This window comes from Prunus avium, chromosome 4, assembly GCF_965620075.1.
Source record: "Prunus avium chromosome 4, drPruAviu1.hap1.1, whole genome shotgun sequence".
NCBI lineage: Eukaryota > Viridiplantae > Streptophyta > Magnoliopsida > Rosales > Rosaceae > Prunus > Prunus avium.
Window position 1 is genome coordinate 30,337,318 of NC_142287.1, and position 19,951 is coordinate 30,357,268.

The 19,951-nt window shown below is 35.6% G+C and overlaps 2 protein-coding genes across 2 annotated transcripts; one reads left to right on the forward strand and one right to left on the reverse strand.

Moving 5' to 3' along the window:
* The first annotated feature begins 415 nt into the window (after positions 1 to 415).
* LOC110767349 (PLATZ transcription factor family protein) lies at positions 416 to 3,888 on the forward strand. Its single transcript, XM_021970866.2, has 4 exons — positions 416 to 968; positions 2,565 to 2,639; positions 2,812 to 2,955; positions 3,391 to 3,888. Exons 1-4 carry the CDS (start codon positions 711 to 713, stop codon positions 3,727 to 3,729), a joined length of 816 nt encoding a protein of 271 aa, XP_021826558.2. The 5' UTR covers positions 416 to 710; the 3' UTR covers positions 3,730 to 3,888.
* A 7,452-nt stretch (positions 3,889 to 11,340) lies between these two features.
* Positions 11,341 to 17,645, reverse strand: LOC110767351 (phenylalanyl-tRNA synthetase class IIc family protein). Its single transcript, XM_021970868.2, has 10 exons — positions 17,345 to 17,645; positions 16,311 to 16,501; positions 14,729 to 14,935; positions 14,517 to 14,634; positions 14,213 to 14,289; positions 13,138 to 13,317; positions 12,929 to 12,973; positions 12,350 to 12,454; positions 11,746 to 11,859; positions 11,341 to 11,658 (listed from the first exon to the last, which is right to left on the reverse strand). Exons 1-10 carry the CDS (start codon positions 17,553 to 17,555, stop codon positions 11,608 to 11,610), a joined length of 1,299 nt encoding a protein of 432 aa, XP_021826560.1. The 5' UTR covers positions 17,556 to 17,645; the 3' UTR covers positions 11,341 to 11,607.
* Positions 17,646 to 19,951: the final 2,306 nt, after the last annotated feature.

The window sequence follows — 19,951 nt, forward strand, 5'->3', positions numbered from 1 at the left end:
ATTATACAAATATGGGTTGATTTTGTATTCTGGAAAATTTGCAGCTCTATTATATGAAGCTTAACCTAAGTTTGACCTGATTAATAAACATTGTTTTGGTAAATGCAGTGATCAAAATTAAGCGTAGTTGTTTAGACAAGTCAGTCAAAATACAAAGCAAAAGGGGTTAAATGGGGCGCTCTGATCACAGTAGAAAAAGGAATTGTGTAGTATGCAGCGCAGAGAAAGTACACATTTGTGTGCTGTCTTCCCGCCATTAACTCCACTCTCCCACCCTACACCCCACCACACCACATCCTCCTCACCTCACAAACCAATCCACCACTCTCTCTCTCTCTCACTCTCAGAAGCTTTTCTTTTTCTGGGTTTTTTTTTTTTTTTTCTTGATTATTATAAAGATAAAACTCTCTCTCTCTCTCTCTTCTCTCTCTCTTCTCTCTGTCCGTCTGTTTCTCTGTGTCTTAAAAACGACAACAATTCTGGAACCTCCCCTGCTATAAAAGAGCAAGCTTGGTTAGGGTTTTAGAAACCCAGGAAAAATAATAAGAGAGAGAAGAATTTAAAGAAAAAAAAAAGCTAGATCAACATCAATTGGGTAGCTATATACCATATAGTATAGCTAATTAAAGTTCCTCTCTTTCTATCATCCCACTTCTCTTCTTCAGAGAAAACAGACATATATTTCATATTCTTGGAGGAAGATAGAAAAGATGGTGAGAGAGGCATATGCATATGGTTCAACAACTGCAGCTAGTAATATGGAAATGAGTGGAGGTGGCGGTGATGGAGGCGTGATGAGTAATATGAAGCCTGCATGGCTGGAGGGTTTGATGGCTGAGACATTCTTTGGTGGGTGTGGGGTCCACGAGAACCGCAGGAAGAACGAGAAGAACGTTTTCTGTTTGCACTGTTGCCTTAGTATTTGCCCCCACTGCCTCCATTCTCACCGTTCTCACCCTCTCCTCCAGGTACTTTTTCTACTATTCTCAACCACTGCCACTGCTGATTCTGCTGCTATCACTCACCAAATTTGCTCACCAAGCCCACCACACTGCCACTGTGCACACACCATCCATCCATCACCAACCCCTTGCACACAGCTACCTTGTTTTCCTCAAAAAATTTGTTTCTACCCTTTTGAATTTTCATCATTTTTGGACCAAAGTTTCTTTCTTTCATTGGCTTCTAGCTTGTTTGAGCTCTCCTTTTCAGTTTTTAAGCATGTCACCCTCAATCCTTGGTGTTTTTGGAATTTTAATTTGTTTTCATTTATTTTTTGGATTTTCTGGTTATTCGGAATCCTTTCGGAATTTTTACTGTAGAATTCTTTATGCTACAGTGATTCAGGTGCAGCTATGTACTATGGCTTCAATTTTTGTTATTTATCTGTACAATTTTCTCAATTTCCACTCACATTTACCTTGGAATTTTGTTAACTTTTTTCTTTATCTGGGTTTGGTTTTTCTTTGGTTCTTTCTTTGCACAATTAAGAAATTCTTTCAGTGAAGAGCTCATTGCTTAAGAATTTTACCCATTATTTTCATTTTAAAGGTGTACCTTTCTTAATCTCTAAGAATTGGATGATTTATGATCCTCCTAATTTCTATCTTAGTCTCTTAGTGTTTTGTGTTTCTCTATGGAAACTTTTGTCTTAAAACAACCTCTTGCTGAAATGTTGTAATTCATTGTTCAGAAGCAATTCTAGCCTTTTCCCAATTTTCGGTGAATTTCTCCCTTTGATTCTTTTTTAAAAACATAATAATGATGTTTATTCTGGCCACATAAACGAAAAAGAAAATAAGAGAAGATAATTCTTTTTGAATGTTTGAATCTCGTCAAAATTGTCTTATTCATGCAATTGTATTTTATTTTATATATATGGTATGCCAAAAAGGTTTGATGATGCCTTCTTTGAGTCCCACTTTTTAGATTTGGTTTGTTTCCTATTAATAGAAGATTTCTTTTTCATCCATTTCCACCCTGCAAAGGTTCCTCAGCTGTTGCTTTCAATGAAAGCGAAACTTTGACTGCATTTTTCCAATCTCTTTTTCTAGTGTTTCATTCCCAAAGGATCCCACTCCTTTAATTCAATTCAGCTCAGTTCATTTATTTTTCCTTCACGAGAGAGAGGTTGGTTGTCTACCCATTTCACCTAAATTTCCAAGTCCAAGTGGTTATTGCCTGGTGAGTTAATAAGTTGTTTTTCAACATGTTACTATTTTTTTTACAATATTTCCTATTGAGAGGGCCGATAGCATACTAAACTCTTACACATTATATGGATACCTTTTCTGAGAGAGCATTTGCTCTAAACCACTACACTAGTAGATCATTACCTCAACAAGTTACTATATGTATGTGGGAAGGAAGATTTTTTTAACTTAGAAGTTACAAAACATGTTGGATAATGGTGATAAACTTAATTACTTCGTATCATACGTTGCAGAAAAATTACCTCAAGTAAAATTGTTAAAGTTGAGGGTAATTTAATTGTAGGGTAAATCACCATTTGTTGTGGCTATAAACAAGTCCAATTGAGTTTTTCTTTTGGCTCCATGTGGCAGGTTAGGCGATATGTATACCACGATGTGGTTCGATTGGGTGATCTTGAAAAGCTCATTGACTGTTCCTATATTCAGGTATTCAATTTTGACTTAAAATAAAACAAAACCAAATTAAAGAAAAGAAAAATACTTTTAATATTTTCTGTGTTTTTTTGGTTTGAGTTTGATGATGATGGTGATGGTGAAAGAACTGAGAGCATGGGGTTTTTCAATTCTGTTAACAACTTTGTTCCTTATTTGGTGGCAGCCCTATACAATCAACGGTGCCAAAGTGATATTCTTGAATCAGAGGCCACAGTCTAGGACTTGCAAGCAGGGCTCTGCCAATATCTGCCTCACTTGTGACAGGATTCTCCAAGAGCCTTTCCACTTTTGTTCTCTCTCATGCAAGGTCCATTTCATTTCATCATGTCTCTCTACCCTTTCAGTCTCTCATTGTCCAATTGCCTGTTTGAATGAAGGGGTTTTACTTATTTTCTGACACACCAGCCAATATTTTTCAACTTCATTTGCAATCTTGGAAGCATCTTTGCTTTTTGGCTTAAAGATAAAAGAAAGAAAAAAGTCCCATTCCATATACACTTATTCAGTTTATGTAGAAGACAAAAACTGTGTTTTAATGCTCATACTGCTTGTTTTTTTTCTCTGCACCTCAGACTTTCAAACTTTGCTATTAGAATCTTTGCTGCCAAACTAGGCCTTGATATATGCATTAGCCATGCTCTTGTTTTTTTCTTTTGGAAGAAGTCCTACGTTCAAATCTCCCCTCTCCCGTTGATAAAAAAAAACTAATGTGACAGACATGTAACAAATCTATATGTGGCAGGTTGATCACCTGGTGTACCAAGGGGAAGATTTATCTGGCATACTCTACCGATTTGATGAGTCCGACTTCACAATTTCTCAATTTGAGGGTTTACGCATGGATGGTTCGGAGGTGATCGATGATGATGGCCACGTGATTCCTAGCTCCATCATAGAGGACCCTTTGCAATATAGAGCTTCTTCATGCTCCAATGAGGCCACAAGTGATTCAGTAATGTCGCAAGAACCGGAGGTCATCAAGAAGAAGAAGAAGAAGAAAGGCAGTGGATTTCTCCCGGGGATTGTCCTCTCCCTTAGCAGCCGCAGAAAGGGTGCTCCTCAGAGAGCTCCTCTTTCTTAGGCAGAGAGACTTTAAAAAAAATAATAATATGAATAATAATTAGAGGGCTTAAATTATTGGCATCATATGAAATATGTTATTAGGTACCATAATACTATAAGGTTGGTCGGTCCACGGTTAATATAGATTAATTAATTTAATCTGTGTAATGTTCTAGCATATGGTTATTGTCTGTATTTGAGTGTTGTTAATTGCGGGGTGCTTTATTTTCTTTCTAACTGGGATTTGCATGGGGCATTTCCATTACTGAGTTTAGGTGGCTGAAGAGAGACTGATCACTGATCTAACGGTTAGACTCTCGTCTCTACCAATTTTGTATCTAAAGTAATGGAGCTTGCCGGTATATACTATATATTTTCTTTGATTTAAGATTAATGTTCTTCTCGGAGCCAAATAATTCAATACTATTTAGAATACTTGAATTTGGCATGTAGTTCTTGTTCTTGACTGGTGTGCTTTATTCTCATTTTTGTTTTTGTGGGCCTTATTTTTGGAGTAAAATTTGTACTTAACATGTTTCATATCCCTTTCTTCCTATTTTCCATAACGTAGAAAAAGGGGTATGAAATATGAGATAGGTAAGGTCTACAAAACAAAACAACATTATAATGTAGGGCTGGCATTTGGTTTCGAAAATACCAAAATGTCGACTGACATTTTACGGCAAACAAGCCGTTAAGTCATGAAAATCGACTGAGAATGCCGATTTTTTGGTACCGACCGACGCCTCTGGTTGTTGAGGCGGTTCCTCAAACCCAATACCGATGGTTTTGGTTGATAACGACCGCTTTATCGATCCGACTGATTCACGGTTAATTGATCATTATTAGACTGGGACCGGTCTCAAATATTGCAATAACGCCCATTGTCGGTCGGTTTGCAGTTGCCGGGAAAAATTGCGATTCCCAAACTGATTCCACCCGTTATTATAATGTGCAACCTTTGCCAATATGGCAATATGAAATGAACAAGTTTATGCATAACCAATGAGAGGTAACTTATATGTAAGGTTTGACGCTCCAATCTTGAGAAATGAAGCAAAATCTGTGATATAATTTTTGTGATAATGGTAAAACTCGTGTCCTTAGTTGAATATAAAACAACCCACAAAATGAAGTTGTTTGGTTGGGAAGCAGGAAAGTTCACGGGAAAAAAAGGTCGATCCAAATTGGGTAAGTTTGATATTTTCTAGATATCTGATAGGCTAGTAGCTCTTTTCGTTTTTGGCAATGGTTTGACCCAACATAAAATCATTATAAAAGCATTTGTGCTATGACCTAGGACACTTCATCTACGTCTCCTGTGAGTCCGCGTGGGAGCATAGCATAGGCCCGATGTGGAGGCACAGAGCAGCTCTTTTTCTCGGATGGGTGGTTCTGTAGGCCCTACCTCACCCAACATGGTACACTTATTAGTGGTGTAAATGAGCTCCTCAATTTTTTTTACTGTTTGGGTAAAAGTAAAACTTCGTTGTCACTAGGTATATACTCATTGCTTTGTGTGAGTTGTTCTCGTTATTCTTTTGTGAGTATGAAATTGGTCGCGTGATGAGTGTAATGAGACCACGTAAGTGTATACTATGATGTACATAGGTCACTCTAGTTGTTTTTTAGTCGGGTATAAATTTCAGATAAATTTTAAATTCATGTCCAAATCATAATAGATTTGAATAATTTGACGTCACATAGTCATGTTGATTACAACTCATTTCATGCTCTGATTCTCGCTCTTTTATTATCATTGCTCGTGCAAGTTTGTAAGCTCAATTAGTTTTTCCTTTGAAATAAGTTAAGTCATGCATGTTTGATAAACACTTTTCGTTATATAATTCAAGAGTGAAAATTCAGTTTTGGATTCTTAGGACCTATTTGATAACCATTTTAATTTTAGTTTTTAGTTTTTATTTTTTATGTTAGAGTATATAAGAAAATGAGAGTGAGAATGAGGATGAGATTGAGAAAGGATGTGAGGGGAGGATGGGAGGGATGAGTAACAAAAGCGTAAACAGAAACTTGAAAGTAAAAATAATTTCAAATAGATTTCAGTCTTTAGTTTTGGTTTTCACTTTTGTTGCTACTCCCTCTCAATCTTATCTCCATCTCATCCTCACTTTCATTCTCCTTCTTTTTCTCTATACTCTAGCACAAAAAATGAAAACAAAAAACAAAAATTAAAATGATTATCAAACGGGCCCTTAATTATTGTATACATCCTATGCATTGATCTTATCGCTTTCGTACCTCTATCATTTTCTCCAAGGTCCCGCATGCACATAATTTTATAAGGTGGAAAAGATGGAAGAAAGAAATCATGATTTGAAGTTGAACAAGTCTGTGCATATAATTGAAGAAGGATCTTGTTATCTTACCCTAAAGATTAGGGTAGGCAATATTTTGAAAGACAGAAGGATCTTGGAATGGATTTAAGGGCTGGGATTAGCAAGAGCCACAGAGTTTGGGGTCTTAAAAATTTGGACACAACTACAACAGTGTACTTGTGTAGCCTGGTTTTGCAGCACAAGATGACAATGATAAGCCCGAGGCTTTGCTGAGCTACCCACCACATGCTGCTGCTGCTGCTGCACTACAATTGAGCCCTTTGGAATCTTTTTTTGTTCTAGCAACAAAATCCTGTCAGCCTTTTCATTTTTACATTATTACATTTCACCCTCATGAGATGCTTGCTTTCTAGTTTAACATCCATTTTTCTTTACTTCATTTTCACTGCTATTCTTTTTCTTTTTCGGGAGGAAAACTTACATGTAACGAGTGTATATTGTCCCTTATTTTTATAGCACTCCAATAGTCACCAAGCTTTGTGACGAGTTTTACAAGAATAAGAGGGTGTATACTCCGTCCATTTTCAAACTGTCTAACAGCATAACATTTATAACAAATACATTTAGGACCAAGAAGTTATTGTATATGAGTATAGGTGTTAAGAATTATGCTTGGGAATTGACAACTCTTTTGAGGTAATATGTGAGCCAAAGTGCGTGGGAGACGGACTTGCATGCTATCCTCATCCAATCATGCTATGCTATGTCATGTAGAATCCTTATTATACGTAATAAAATGTGACCAATAAAGAATAATAAAACAGTGTTATCCCTTTCTCAGTGTCTGTGGTCACACACAAAATGTGGGTAGAAGAAAAATCTGATTTTGCAGTCAAAGTATATATATTGAATTCAATAAAGCAGCTACTACTACTAGTGTATGGCTTTTGGGATGAGATCAGAATAATCGCATTATTAGATAGGTGGAAGTCAGGTGGATCACATGGGTATGTCACATTCTATTTTCGGTTTCCATTGTAGGAACCTACCAACCTAGGCAGCACACAGGGTATCTTACTTGGCATTCTTGGGGTTGTTACACGTGTCAATACTCCCATGCAGAACATTATTTTTTACTCTCCAACCATTCTCAGCAGCAGTACACAGATCGATTCACTGTTCACAGCATATATACAGTCTCAATTTTCTTTTTATTTATTCTGACATTTGCAATGTAGGATTTTTCATAAATTTCTCAGATGTGAGAATTCATATATATATATATATATATATATATATATATATATATATATATAGTTATTCTCTTATCCGGATGTCCGCACATTATTATCGTGCGGATCCTATTGTAAACATGCAGGAAAACAGAAAGGGGTAGTATAAAATACACAGCGTCCGCACGATAATAACGTCCGGATGTCCGCATAAGAGAATTTCTATATATATATATATATATATATATATATATATATTTCTGATTTAAAATTTTTCCAGATTGTTTTACATAAGGGTAAAGGTTTGGGAGGTAAAAAACAAAGGTACAGAGTGAAGGTTTTAATCAAGAATCTAGTCTGCCTCCAATTCATGGATATGGAAGAGAAAGAAAACTGATCTTTGTAAAGTCTGTGGCTCTGTCGACTTACCTTTTTTTTATATTAATTTCTTAATAAAAAAAAATTAAAAATAAAGAGGGTCTTGGAGTATTAGAACTCTCAACAAGTACACTGTATATATACTTTCCAAAGTATTGGACCTTTTTCTAACCTTTCTTTTTCTGCGCACACAATTTTATCAAAGAAATCTGAATTAATGAATGCAGAAGATATTTTTTCCTGTTGATAATGTGTCTCCTTCCATGTCATAAGTTGTTCTTCTTGTCTTACTAAAGGGTTTATTATTATTTTTTTTTCTGTTTCATCCCCAATAAAGAAAGAAGAAAAGGAACAGAGCCCATGGGCCTGAGTCATGGGCTACCATGCAGCTTGCAGTTGCAGAAAGTTAGTATTATGGGCTTCAACGAGCATTCCAATGAAAATGTGTGTGCATACCCAAGTTTTAGAGAGAGAAAGGGAGAGGTTTTGGAGCAAGAGAGAGAGAGAGAAAGGGATGGAAGAAGGGGTTTGTGTAGCGTGGTTTTCAAGGAGGAACAAGTTCGAGGAAATCTAAAACACATAATTGAGGTTGATTTGATTAGAGTTGTTGGGTTGTGGTTCTGGTTATGGTTATGTCACCCTCTCAAACAAGAAATGAAAAAGGTTCATAAATTCTGTAATAATGTTACAGTTGAAAAGGAAATTTCTTATTAATTTACGAGGCACTTAATATGCGCCCTATATCATTATATTATAAATATTATTATAAGTTAATCTTATGTTATAATGACATTCGTGACATGGAAAATGCTTTAAAACTCAAGTTTTTATTTTTTCAACGTACAAGATACTTGAGAAATGAAAAAAGGCTCTTCAAACTCTGTAATAATGTTATAGTTAAAAAGAAAATTTCTTATTAGTTTACGAGATACTTAATATGCACACTATACCATTACATTACCAGTATTATTATAGGCAGAACCTAATGTTACAATGACATTGTCGACATGGAAAATGCTTCAAAACTTAAGTTTTTTCTTTTCAACATATGAGATACTTGACATGCACACTACACTATTACATTGCAAACATAATCAAATTGTAGATATCTAATGTGATAATAACATAGTTGAAACGGGAAATGCTTAAAAACTCACTTTTTTTTTCCTTTTCAACTTATGAGACACTTATATACACACTACATCATTATATTGAAAGAATAATTATATTGTAGAACACAATATAATTAATAATGACATGTAATAATCACATGATTGAAATAAAAAATGCTTTGACGTTATAATAGCATGTTAATTAAGGGGGGTGAAAATGTAGGATAAGAAGAAATGTTGAGGGTATGTGACATTGGCTCGTGAGCCATGATGCAGCTGACAGTACCCAATCACAAACATAGTTGGGGGGGCCTCGGGTCCTCCTCTCTTTTGAAGTGCTCAGATCAACTTTAATTAAATGAAATTTTCACTTTGAGGTGATCAATCAGCTTTGACACTTGGCTTGGCAGTGGCTCTGGACTCTCTGCACAATGTCACATTCAATTCAATGGGAAAAAAAACGTCTTTTCAAGGCTGTTAATTGACCAATGGGAGATAGTTGCCTTCACGGCTTCATGCATTTGGAAACCTCTCAAACTATCCTACCCTAGATTTCCCAAAGTTTAATGACCCAAATGAAGCAGAAAATAAATTGTTTTGAATTCATGCATATTTGAGGAGCTTGAGTTGATTAAGAACAAGAACAGCACTAAAAAACTCACATTATGTTTGTATGTATGTGTGTTTTGGGATTGTGGGTTTTGTTTCTTTGTCTGGTAAGTTCTTTGAATCTGTCTTCAACTCTCTAAGATTATTGCAGAAGAAAAAGAAACATGAAATTGTAAGCATTGAATGATTGTCATCTCCTAGAGAAAGAAATGCTTTTGACTGGAACCCCACATGAAGTGACTAACCATGCGTTGACTAAACTTCCCATTCAAACTGCATCATCATTGTTTTTGTCACTGGCAGTGAAAGTGAAAATTACCTCAATGGCTGGCTGGTGGTGCATTTATACAGCAAACTTGTAAAGTTCTAGCATAAAATCATAGATTTTTTGAAGAGGGAAATTTCGAATTTGGCTATCAATTGTGAGTTTGAGTCTGTGGGATTGTTCTTGGAGGTTTCTGTTTGTGATTTCATTTTTAATCAATTTGGTGTCGGAGCAAGGTTGAAATTATAATGTATGTCCAAATCCAATAATTGGGTTTGTGGGTATTTTTCCCACAAAAGCATGTTCATGTTGTGGATGAGTTCAAAGTTTTTATTTTTATTTTTTCGGATCGAAGATGAGTTCAAGTTTGCAATGATAGATTTGTTACAGTACACAAAGATAATAATAATTATAAAGATGAGGTCATGAACCATTTGAACCCTGCAGAATCTGTGAAGTAGTTGGGGTTTATGTAGGACTTTGGGAGACACGTCCATGTAAGAGAGAGAGAGAGAGAGAAGAGTCTTATTCCATTTTCCTATATTTTTACACATCCCTATCATAATTCTACACACTTGTCAGCCTTTGCAACTTGCAGCTGGCTCTCTCTCTCTGTCTCTCTCTCGGCGGCTTATTACGTCCCTTCCATCTGACCACCTGCGTGAGTTTGCTAAAGCCACTACGCTCTTTCTGATGTGAAAATTCAGTTTTGACTTCACAAGCTCTACAGCTGGTATGGTATAGGATCTCTAGCTGGAGAAAAACTTTTGCACCACTGAAAAAAATACTGTTTTGTTATTCTTAACTAATCACGTACGGAAACGCCATAATTATTTAACAAAATCAGGTAAGAATAGCAAAATAGCAAAATAATATTTATCTGTGATATACAAGTTCTCCTTTAGATGTGTTGTAAACTGCAGCAACTTTGTAATTTCACCAATAGTTCAACTACAGTCGCTAACACGCACGTAAGTTGATCCTATTGCTGCATGTGCGAGACTCGAAGAGAATCAATCACCTCTTGCGCAACTAATTCTTAACATTTTTCATCTCCACCAAGTGCCATTTACTCGTAACACAGATTTGTTGGGAGATAAATTGAAAACAGATGGGCATCCTTGTCATCTCCTCCAAAGTCCTTGAGAAAAGAGCAGGCAGACAAGGTGAAGGTGGAAATGGACCCAACGTCACATATTCCATAGCCTATCATTGTCCCATTTGTTTGACTCATGTCACTCTTGCTGCTGTCCTTCCTTTGACCGTAGACTCTGCCCTACCCTTTATAGGCCTGTTGCCATCCTGAAAAGTTTTGCCTTCTAGCTACAGTATATATTGTCGGCAAAACATAGCACATATATATAATCATTCATATATAAAAGATTACAATATTGTCTTGATATAACCTAAACAAAACATTTTACAGGTCAGGTTACACGTTTCTTCTGAATTTGATATGGGCTCAATAGGCTTGGTAAATCAAGACTCATGCAACTTTTCAAATGCTAATGGTTTCGCATTTGGATTATATGAAGCCCATTAGCATATTATAGATAGCAAGGAAATTTCAACCCATCAATGGCTGTGATGATGAATTGTGCATATTTGGATCTGAGTTTGCATGAAGTTCATTGTGTCACGGCCTGAAACATACTAAAAGACTTTTTGTTGTGTGCTGCTAAGGGAAACAGATGTGATATAATCATATGAAGGACTTGTGAAACAAATCAACACTCGTGAAATAATAGTGTTTGTTTGCTGCCCAAATCGCTTTAAGAGTACCAACTTTGTTTTGTTTTTTTCACTAAAAACCTTTTTTATTTTTAGCTTCCAGTGTCTCCCCCATGAATCCTTGGAGGGTTGATCTCTTTATCTCTCTCTTGTCAAGGCGGGCTTAAAACTGTATTCACACCCAGCTAAATGAAAAAAAAAAGAAAAAAAAAAAAGAAAAAAAAGGGAACAATTCTGTAGTGTAGGCAAAATAGGCTACCACAGCAGGACCTCTCATCTTAGCACAACGTTCAACTTGCTCTGCACCAACTCTCTTACATTCCACTGCATAAGAAATTGAAACAGTTTTGGAGGTTACGAGTGCTGCTATGAAGGAAAGAAAGGATTGTATCCTCTTTTTATATCAGTTACCTGCAACTTATTGATTTCCTCATCAGTGAGTGAGCGTTCCATCGATCGATATGCAATCCTGTAACAGTGACTGGTCATTCCTTTCTTGTTTGTGAAATTGTCTATCAATTGCACCTGGCAATCATGGAAGAGATATTTCAGTAAACTGGATATTAAGACTTCCAATATGGATGGATTGCAAAATATTTGATGAACAAACTTGAAAGAAATACAAATATATTGGTTCCACAGTGGCAATCATAGAAGAGATATTTCCAAGTACATAGTAAAACTTCCAAACTTGGATTACCACAAATTTAAGTGTGGGGATTACTCCACAAGAACCAATTTAGTTTCTTGGAGTAAGATATCCATGAACAAAGTTGATAGTTAATAAATCGTACTTTTGTATCTTCCAACCTTAATCGACTTAAGCACGGATATCATTTCAGAAAATTAACTACACTGAAATACGTCAAATAAGAGCTTCTTATCATTTCTGATAAACATCAATGTATCCCTTCAATCAATAACTTTTAACGTCTGTTCATAAAAAAATAATAATAATAATAATAATTAACGTCTACACCTCCAGAAAATTTATAAAAGTGAAAACAAGACATACCTCTTCAGCAAGATCTCCAGCAACTTCTCTAACAACTTCACATAAATTGTTTTCCGTGAAAGCTTCATTGATCCAAAAACTAACATCTTTGTAACAAGGAGGATACTGAAAAGAAACGGGGAAAAAAGTAGCTTTATAAGAAATGTTTGGAAGTCTATCCTGAAAATCAGTAGTTAAACTCATAAATAACAAAATCTTAAGAAGCTGTTTTATAAAGAGAATCAAAAAAATTCCAATCACATATCAGCTGCTGTAAGATCAGAACTTCATTCTTTCTCTTTTCATGGTTTAAATTTTCCTTTCTATCTTTTGATTTAATGCAAGAATTGCAAAGAAATGAACCAGACATAACAAAAGGACGCCACAAGCTCTAGCACCAGTTCCTTTACACACACAGAGAGAGATCAAAGCTCTAACTTAAATTTGTCTTGCACATAATAATAAGGGACCAAAAAAGTCAGAAACCTATATGAAAAACTTTAAATCCAAAATTTCAAGCATCACTAGAGGACATGCACACACTTGCACCACAAAAAGATGTTAATTTCCTCTGTGTGTGTGCGTGTGTTGCAACAATACCTTTGAAAATGGCTTGAATTTGACTCCCAGCTGGCCACTTGAAAACTATAACCAAAAATCCCAAATTAGATAATTAGGTCTTACTGGATTACAGAACTATCATCGATTCTTAACACTATTATTTCACTTTTCAAGACTTGAATTTGAACAAAAGGAATATATGCGAAAACGATTGGAACAAAATCATGATTAACAGATTCAGGAACCACCTGGGAGGTGAACCTCTCATCATTTGACCAGAAAAGCCGAATATCAGGGATGTCAAATAAAACCATTGCCAGCCGTTCCAACCCTAGTCCAAAAGCCCAAGCAACATCGTCCGTTTTGCCACTTCTCCTTAATATTTCTTGTTCTGTCACCCCACAACCTAAAACCTCCAACCACTTTTCCTGGTATTGTATTCAACATCAGCTGATAAAGTTGATTTAATGCTTAAAAATTCACACATGCATGCAGTAGCTCAAAAGACAAAAAGACCAGGGTTTTCAAAAAATGAAGAAAAAAAAACTTGCCTAAACATTTAATAAGCACAACTTATTAACTGGCAACATTTATATCAATGGCCAAGTTCAATATGCGATTTGATTATCAAATGGTGTCCTAGTTGAAAACAAGTAAAAAAAGCACTAGTTGAACATGCAAAGTAGCAATAACAACAGAAACAGACAGAATAGAAAGAAATCTCAAAGGATCTGGAACCAACTAGAATTTGACCGACTGATAAAAACACACACAACATGAGAGATTTCATGGATAATCTTCACCATATTCTGTGGAAGGTACATTTGGACAAGAGTCTTAGATATCTTTTCTTATAAGTTTTATACTTTTTCATCTTCATGCATTTAACGCTTTGTGTTTTGGTTTCTAAGGGTCTCAAGGGTAATTTAGGACAGGCATCAAGTTCACTAGCTTCATCACCAAATTGTTGAAGACCACACTAGCATTCCTAGATATCATAGCCAGCAGATAAGAGAACTTACTTATACAGGCAACTAATACTATCATGAGTTGCTATCACCTTGTGTAAGTACCATTCTTGTAAGTTGTTACTTGTTTAAGGAAATATGACATGCTTCTACATAATGTATAAATTTCAGTTACCTGTCCATGGAACAAAAGAATCTCTAACAGAATGACGCTACAAGAGAGAGACAGAGAGTAGAGTTCCAAAATTAAGTATCTAAATATGTACATATATATTTAGAAATAGCATGTCAGCAATTCCACAATCCAAAAACAAACACAACATGCTTTTTTTCCTTTTCAAAATGATCAGAATACCTGAAAAAAGATCTCAAGTTCAAATGATGGGTTGGTAAATGGGAAATATGTATCAACCCAGCGCATCTCCACAGCACCTGAAAGTTTCAATCAATTTAGAGGTTCCAAAACAACTGTAGCACACGACAAATAACCAAAAAAAAGTACTAAGAAAACACTTGAAGAATTTTCGAAGCAAATAAAACTCCATATCCTTGATGCCTAATTTTTGGATAGTAAAACACTCAAATGGCATACCCAATTCACAGCTAAGTCATGAGATAGTGAGTACAATGGTTCAAGAAAGCAGTCAATGTTAATTTACCAAATAAGTGGCGTGCCAAACCCTCAAGACATTTCTTTAAATCCCCAGCAACATAAGTTGTGCCATCTGTGCCAGATGCCTCCCAATCAGACGGAGAAAAGACACGCACACCTTCCATCTATACAGGCAGGAAACAATTCCATCAGATAAGGCATGATTAAAAGAAGCTAATCATCATAGAAGTCTTATTGTAAGCACTAGAGATGGGAAACCTGATGGAACACAGGGTAATGAGTTGAGTCAATGGAATCCCTACGGTAAACATCTCCTGTTACAAGGAAATGAGTATGTCCTCTTCTCAGTAGTTCTGCTTGATGAGCGCTTGTATGACACCTCAAAACTGTTTGAGCGTCCACATAATATGTGTCATTATAACTTCGACTTACATGATCAGCAGGAACCAATACATCGTCAAAATTCTGAAAGAAATGAAAACATAGAGTCATTGTCAAGAAGTCACAAGGTTGTTAGAATTTTACAAGGATAAAAGAGCATTGCAACAACACACATCTACAACCCTGCTTTTATGAAAAATTCATAACTTATTCAATGAGGTTAACAATCTGGAATCAAACACAGTAAACATGAATGCTAAATATTATTTTTTTCCACCATTTGGTGCATGTTTGTGTTGGGTTTGTTTGGCCGGCCATGTGTTTCAGTTGGCTTCCTAACTCAGTGACCTAGGGTGATGACACCTGGAAAAATAATTACTCATTCAACATGATATGATGTTGATATTATCCAAAATGCTGAATATAACAGTTAATCAACTTACCATGTGAATGCACCTAAAATCATGTCACACTCTAGAAATGCTAAAATATAATTGTGAAGCCCTTAGCATCTAATTCACACACACACACACACACACACACACACACACATAGAGAGAGAGAGAGAGAGAGAGAGAGAGAGAGAGAGAGAGAGAGTCCATTTTTTGGTTTTTAGTAAAAAATGAAGGTTCCCTTTTAACGATGCCTCCTATTACTAGGGCAACTGACAGATTGTTTACACACAATCCAGGATCAAGTTTGTAATAAAACTAAGCTAGTAAACGAAATTTAGTGGCAAACATTACTCTAAAGTGGGTGCACAGCGGTGCAAAACTCAATGGTTGGTATGATTGATTCTCATTATCATCGCATGATCAATGCCTCAAGGAGATGGAGGGTAAACAGCATGGCTATGGTATTCAGTAACCCAAAAGGCATGCATTTACATACATTAATAATTTATTCCACAAGGGAAACTTGTTTGAAAGGATGTTGGCTCACCACGTCTGGCTTCCAACAAATAATTTACCAGGAAATTATTAGCATCACTAATGAAATTACAAATTGGAAATATACATTAAAAAAACAGTTTCTAGAAAAGGAAAAAGCCGAGCAGAAGTCATTGCCCGTGATGATTTCTATACAGCTAATATCCAAAATGAAGCCCATGAGACAGTGAAACCCAAATCCTTTACCAATAACAGAAGATAATGAATGGAGTTGCTTAAATATCACACCCACAAATGTGCATTGTGTATCTGTCTCTATTTGAAAATCTATGTACGAGTGTGGATGCAGTGTCACCACTGTATTATTATTTTTCCTTTCCTAGGAATGCCTCAACTGATTTGTCGCATAGGCACAAATACTAGAACAAACTGGAGATAAAGATCTATGCAACATAGGCTTGAAAAGTATAAAAAATGCATCAACAATTTGACAGGAAACTGGTGAATGAGTCATATTCATTATAATTGGGTATTTCATGACCCACAATTTAACAAATTCAAGGTCATACCTCTTTCACAGACACAATTGGACAAAGATTATCAAACTTATCGAACTGATTTGAGTAATTGGTGTCGAAATACTCGTATATAGCATTCTTTAAAATCCCAATTGGGTGCTGATCTCTTCTGTGGAGTTGCATTCCAAGCTTTGCAAAAATTGTATCCGGAACATTGTTTGTGGGGTCATCCCTCAACACATCTACAAACCCATAATCCAAACATATTAAGCCACTAACAATTTTTCAGAAAAGCAGGTCTGCAGTTTTCCAATTGCATATATATCTGATATAGTAAGGAAGCAACATATGAGAATTCTAGCATACTTCAAGATGGTTGTTAGGCTTAGGCCGTCAAAGAGATATGTAAGTCAAAATGTGCCAAACCAAGAACAGTATAATACCAGAATGCAATGATTGAAGTGAGATGCAACTTTCTAAGAAGTTGTATCACAAACAACTTTGCAAAAAAAATTCCATCACTTAGGCAAGTGAAGAAACCAAAATAAGGAACTCTGTCCACACAATGAAGACCAGCACGACAATAAAATTTTCAGGTTTGCGTTCTATGATTTAACAATTCAGTCTTGTTGGTTTCTTTTCCCCCCGCTAAGCAATTCAGTGATGTTAATTCATCCTCCGAAACCAGTACCCAATTTCGTACATCTAATCAATAAAAGAGCTTCAAAGCTCTCAGAGCATGATCCTTGATTTCACCTAATACCCAAAAGAGTATACGAAACAAAATGCAAAACTTTTCAACCAACTAAATTACATAGCAAACAAAGTACAGTGCAGCAGTTAATGAATGACAATAAAACATGAGCTGACCCAGGTTCTAAAATACGTTAAACCATCTCATATATCACAAGTTTGCAGAATGCCACAACATATTGAACAAATAAAGTAACAGCTTTGGGCCTACTGAGGTTGTGGAAATGCAAGCCAAGTACAAAAATCTCACTACCACAGCATACCCAGCACAGCATAACAGCAAAAAGCTAAAAACTAAGAGCAACCCGTATTTGGGAAATGGTCAAAGTTACCATCTTTAGCAATCTTGACGCCACCAAGTTCCAGCACTGAAGCCACTGGCTGTCTCCATTTCTTGCTTTGAAGCTTATCAGACGAAAGAGATGCAGCTGATGACGAAGAGAAAGGTAGGCAAAAAGAGAAGCTTCTTAGGCCATTTGTGCGGATAGAGAGTGAGGTCTTGGAGAAGAGAATGGTCTGCGCAAATGAGAAGGCCGTTGCCATTCTCGTTGAGACTGAAAGTGCTGTGCGTGGCAGTCTCTCTAGTCTTATCGATGATTTGGGGCTTTTCTTCTCTCTGGTTCTCTGGTTCTCTTTTCTCTCTTCGTTTTCCAAAAAAAAATTATCCCGGATTTGGGGCGTTTGGTTTTGATTGGCCCAAAATATAAAACCAACAGTAGTAGAACTTAAAATGCCCAATCTCATAGTGGGCCTAAAGGCCATCTATATTATTATGGTATTTTTTTTGGTCAAATATTATCATGGTCACACAAATTTGATTAATTGGTGTAAGTGAGAAATTGTTATTTTCTTTAATACAAGTGATATTTAGGGAGGGATGATTCGAACATAAAACCACGAGTCTGCGATAATTTTTAATTGGCCACATTAGAATACATGATGTATAGATAGTAGGCCACTCTCTATCAAAATTAAAATTGTCATAAATAAAATGTGTCAATTATACTCAAAGGAATTCCATGCTACGTAACTCATACTTTCTCTTCTTAGAGCAACTTTAAGGTATGAGGCAAATGTATCTTTTGTATACCGATGTGGCTTTTTCACCTAAAAAAATCTTTATGTTTTTGTAAGACCTCAAAATTTCGTTACCCTAATAATTTGATAGAAACCATTATGTTATTCATCTTTTACTAGAGGCTAGAATTAAGAAAAAGAAACAGCCACACAAAAATCATGATTAAGACACTATGAATCATTGAAGACATTCCTCTAAACCAAAAGCAAAACCCCGCTAAGCTGATGTATCAATTACTCTAGTATACGAGAAAAACTTTCCTACATCCGTTGCATGAAACCAATATGTACACATGATAGTTTTTCTCCTAGTACGCTTTTCTTGGTTTGGTTGGAAAACAAAACAACATCCCTCATCAATCATGCATCCCCAAGCCAAGATCGATTTGAAGACTAGTAGACTGACCCCTTACATTAGCTCATATTGTAAAAGGACTAAGAGATTCTCATGCTGACTCGCAATGACCTCATACGCATTATTGAGACAATGGAGTGGATTAGGCATCATTAATATCCTGCGTGGTCCTAAAGCAGCTTACGTTTGAAGAATAAATAATAAATAGACATTTAACCTATTAATCGCTTTCAGAGAGCCTATTATCAAGTCTAAAGTGCCAATGAATTTTTAGAATCTTGTGAATGAAATTTCCATTTATGTACTTACAAAAAAAAATATCCATTTGAAGAACGGCATATGCCTTCCTTGACTTTAATGAATAGAGTTGAGGTAATTTTGGTTTTATTCAGGGGATGCGGTGGTACTCTTTTTTCTTGACCGGATTTTCCCCCATTAGAGTTTCATGGTAAGGTTTTAACGAGGCCACATAGATGCATCCTTGTTTCATGACTATTTGTAATCTGTTATTGTTGAATGACGCTTCGTTTACAATATAAAAAAAGAGAATAAAGATGAGGTTAGATTGGATTAGGCTAATGTCCTTGATTGAAATTTGGTATGATGTCATTTTGTTTCATTGCGTATAAAAACCATTAGGAAGAAGAAGAACCTGGTTCAACCAATTAAAAAACAATGATTTAATCAGCTCTCCTCCGGCTTAAAAACTAAAAATATGATAATTTTTTTTTCAGTTGAAAGAAAAATTATAACTAACTTTGAGGTTGATTGGTGGTGTTGTTGTTATTAGGGCAAGCATTGATGTTCAGTAAAGTGTATACTTCCCAACCACCTAGTCACCTGCATGGGACACAAAATTAGCAAAACTATCATTGCTATGTTTGTTTATTATTACTACTAATTTAGTAGTATTATATATTATTACGTATGAATAGATAATGAGAGTACCAAAAAAAAAAACATAATCATTTCTATTTTCATTTTCTTTTGGGGTTGAAAAGTATATCTACGGTTTGGATTAGTAGTAGATGATTGAAAATTTGCATGTGGCTCAAATCATGGGCATTGAGATGGAGATGATCCTACTTATTATCATATCATGTCTATTTTTTTTTTCCCTTTCTAATGTTCTCAATGGCTTAGGTAAATGATATACTTGTATAGTTTTTAAAAGTCAAACCAAAAGTTGGCAAAATACAAAAACGAAAAAGAAAAGAGAAGGGGTATTCACTAGGGGATTGCCCACCCCAATAATGATTTGGTGGTATATGGTCTTGTTGAGGTTTTTTTTTAAAATAAAATAAAATAAAATAATACAAGTGATAAATTACTTTAAATCTAATTTACGAGAAGGGGAATTTGGACTTGGGTATAAGGGGACGAACTCACTAATCTGGTCAACTGGCTTAACCCACTTTTGCTAGTTTAGATGTTTATACTATAGTATTAGAGGCGTTTTTTAGTAAATTTATTCACTAAATAAATAAATTTTAAAGTGAGTTGAAAT

Bases quoted from the DNA above. Each gene is read 5' to 3' on its own strand.
- LOC110767349 (XM_021970866.2), top strand. From the start codon at position 711: ATGGTGAGAGAGGCATATGCATATGGTTCAACAACTGCAGCTAGTAAT. The intron at 2,640-2,811 runs GTATTCAATTTT...ATTTGGTGGCAG, and splicing joins TTGACTGTTCCTATATTCAG to CCCTATACAATCAACGGTGC. The intron at 2,956-3,390 runs GTCCATTTCATT...TATATGTGGCAG, and splicing joins TTTGTTCTCTCTCATGCAAG to GTTGATCACCTGGTGTACCA.
- LOC110767351 (XM_021970868.2), bottom strand. From the start codon at position 17,555: ATGGCAACGGCCTTCTCATTTGCGCAGACCATTCTCTTCTCCAAGACC. The intron at 14,635-14,728 runs GTTTCCCATCTC...CTGCCTGTATAG, and splicing joins ATTACCCTGTGTTCCATCAG to ATGGAAGGTGTGCGTGTCTT. The intron at 11,860-12,349 runs GTATGTCTTGTT...CATGATTGCCAG, and splicing joins CTGGAGATCTTGCTGAAGAG to GTGCAATTGATAGACAATTT.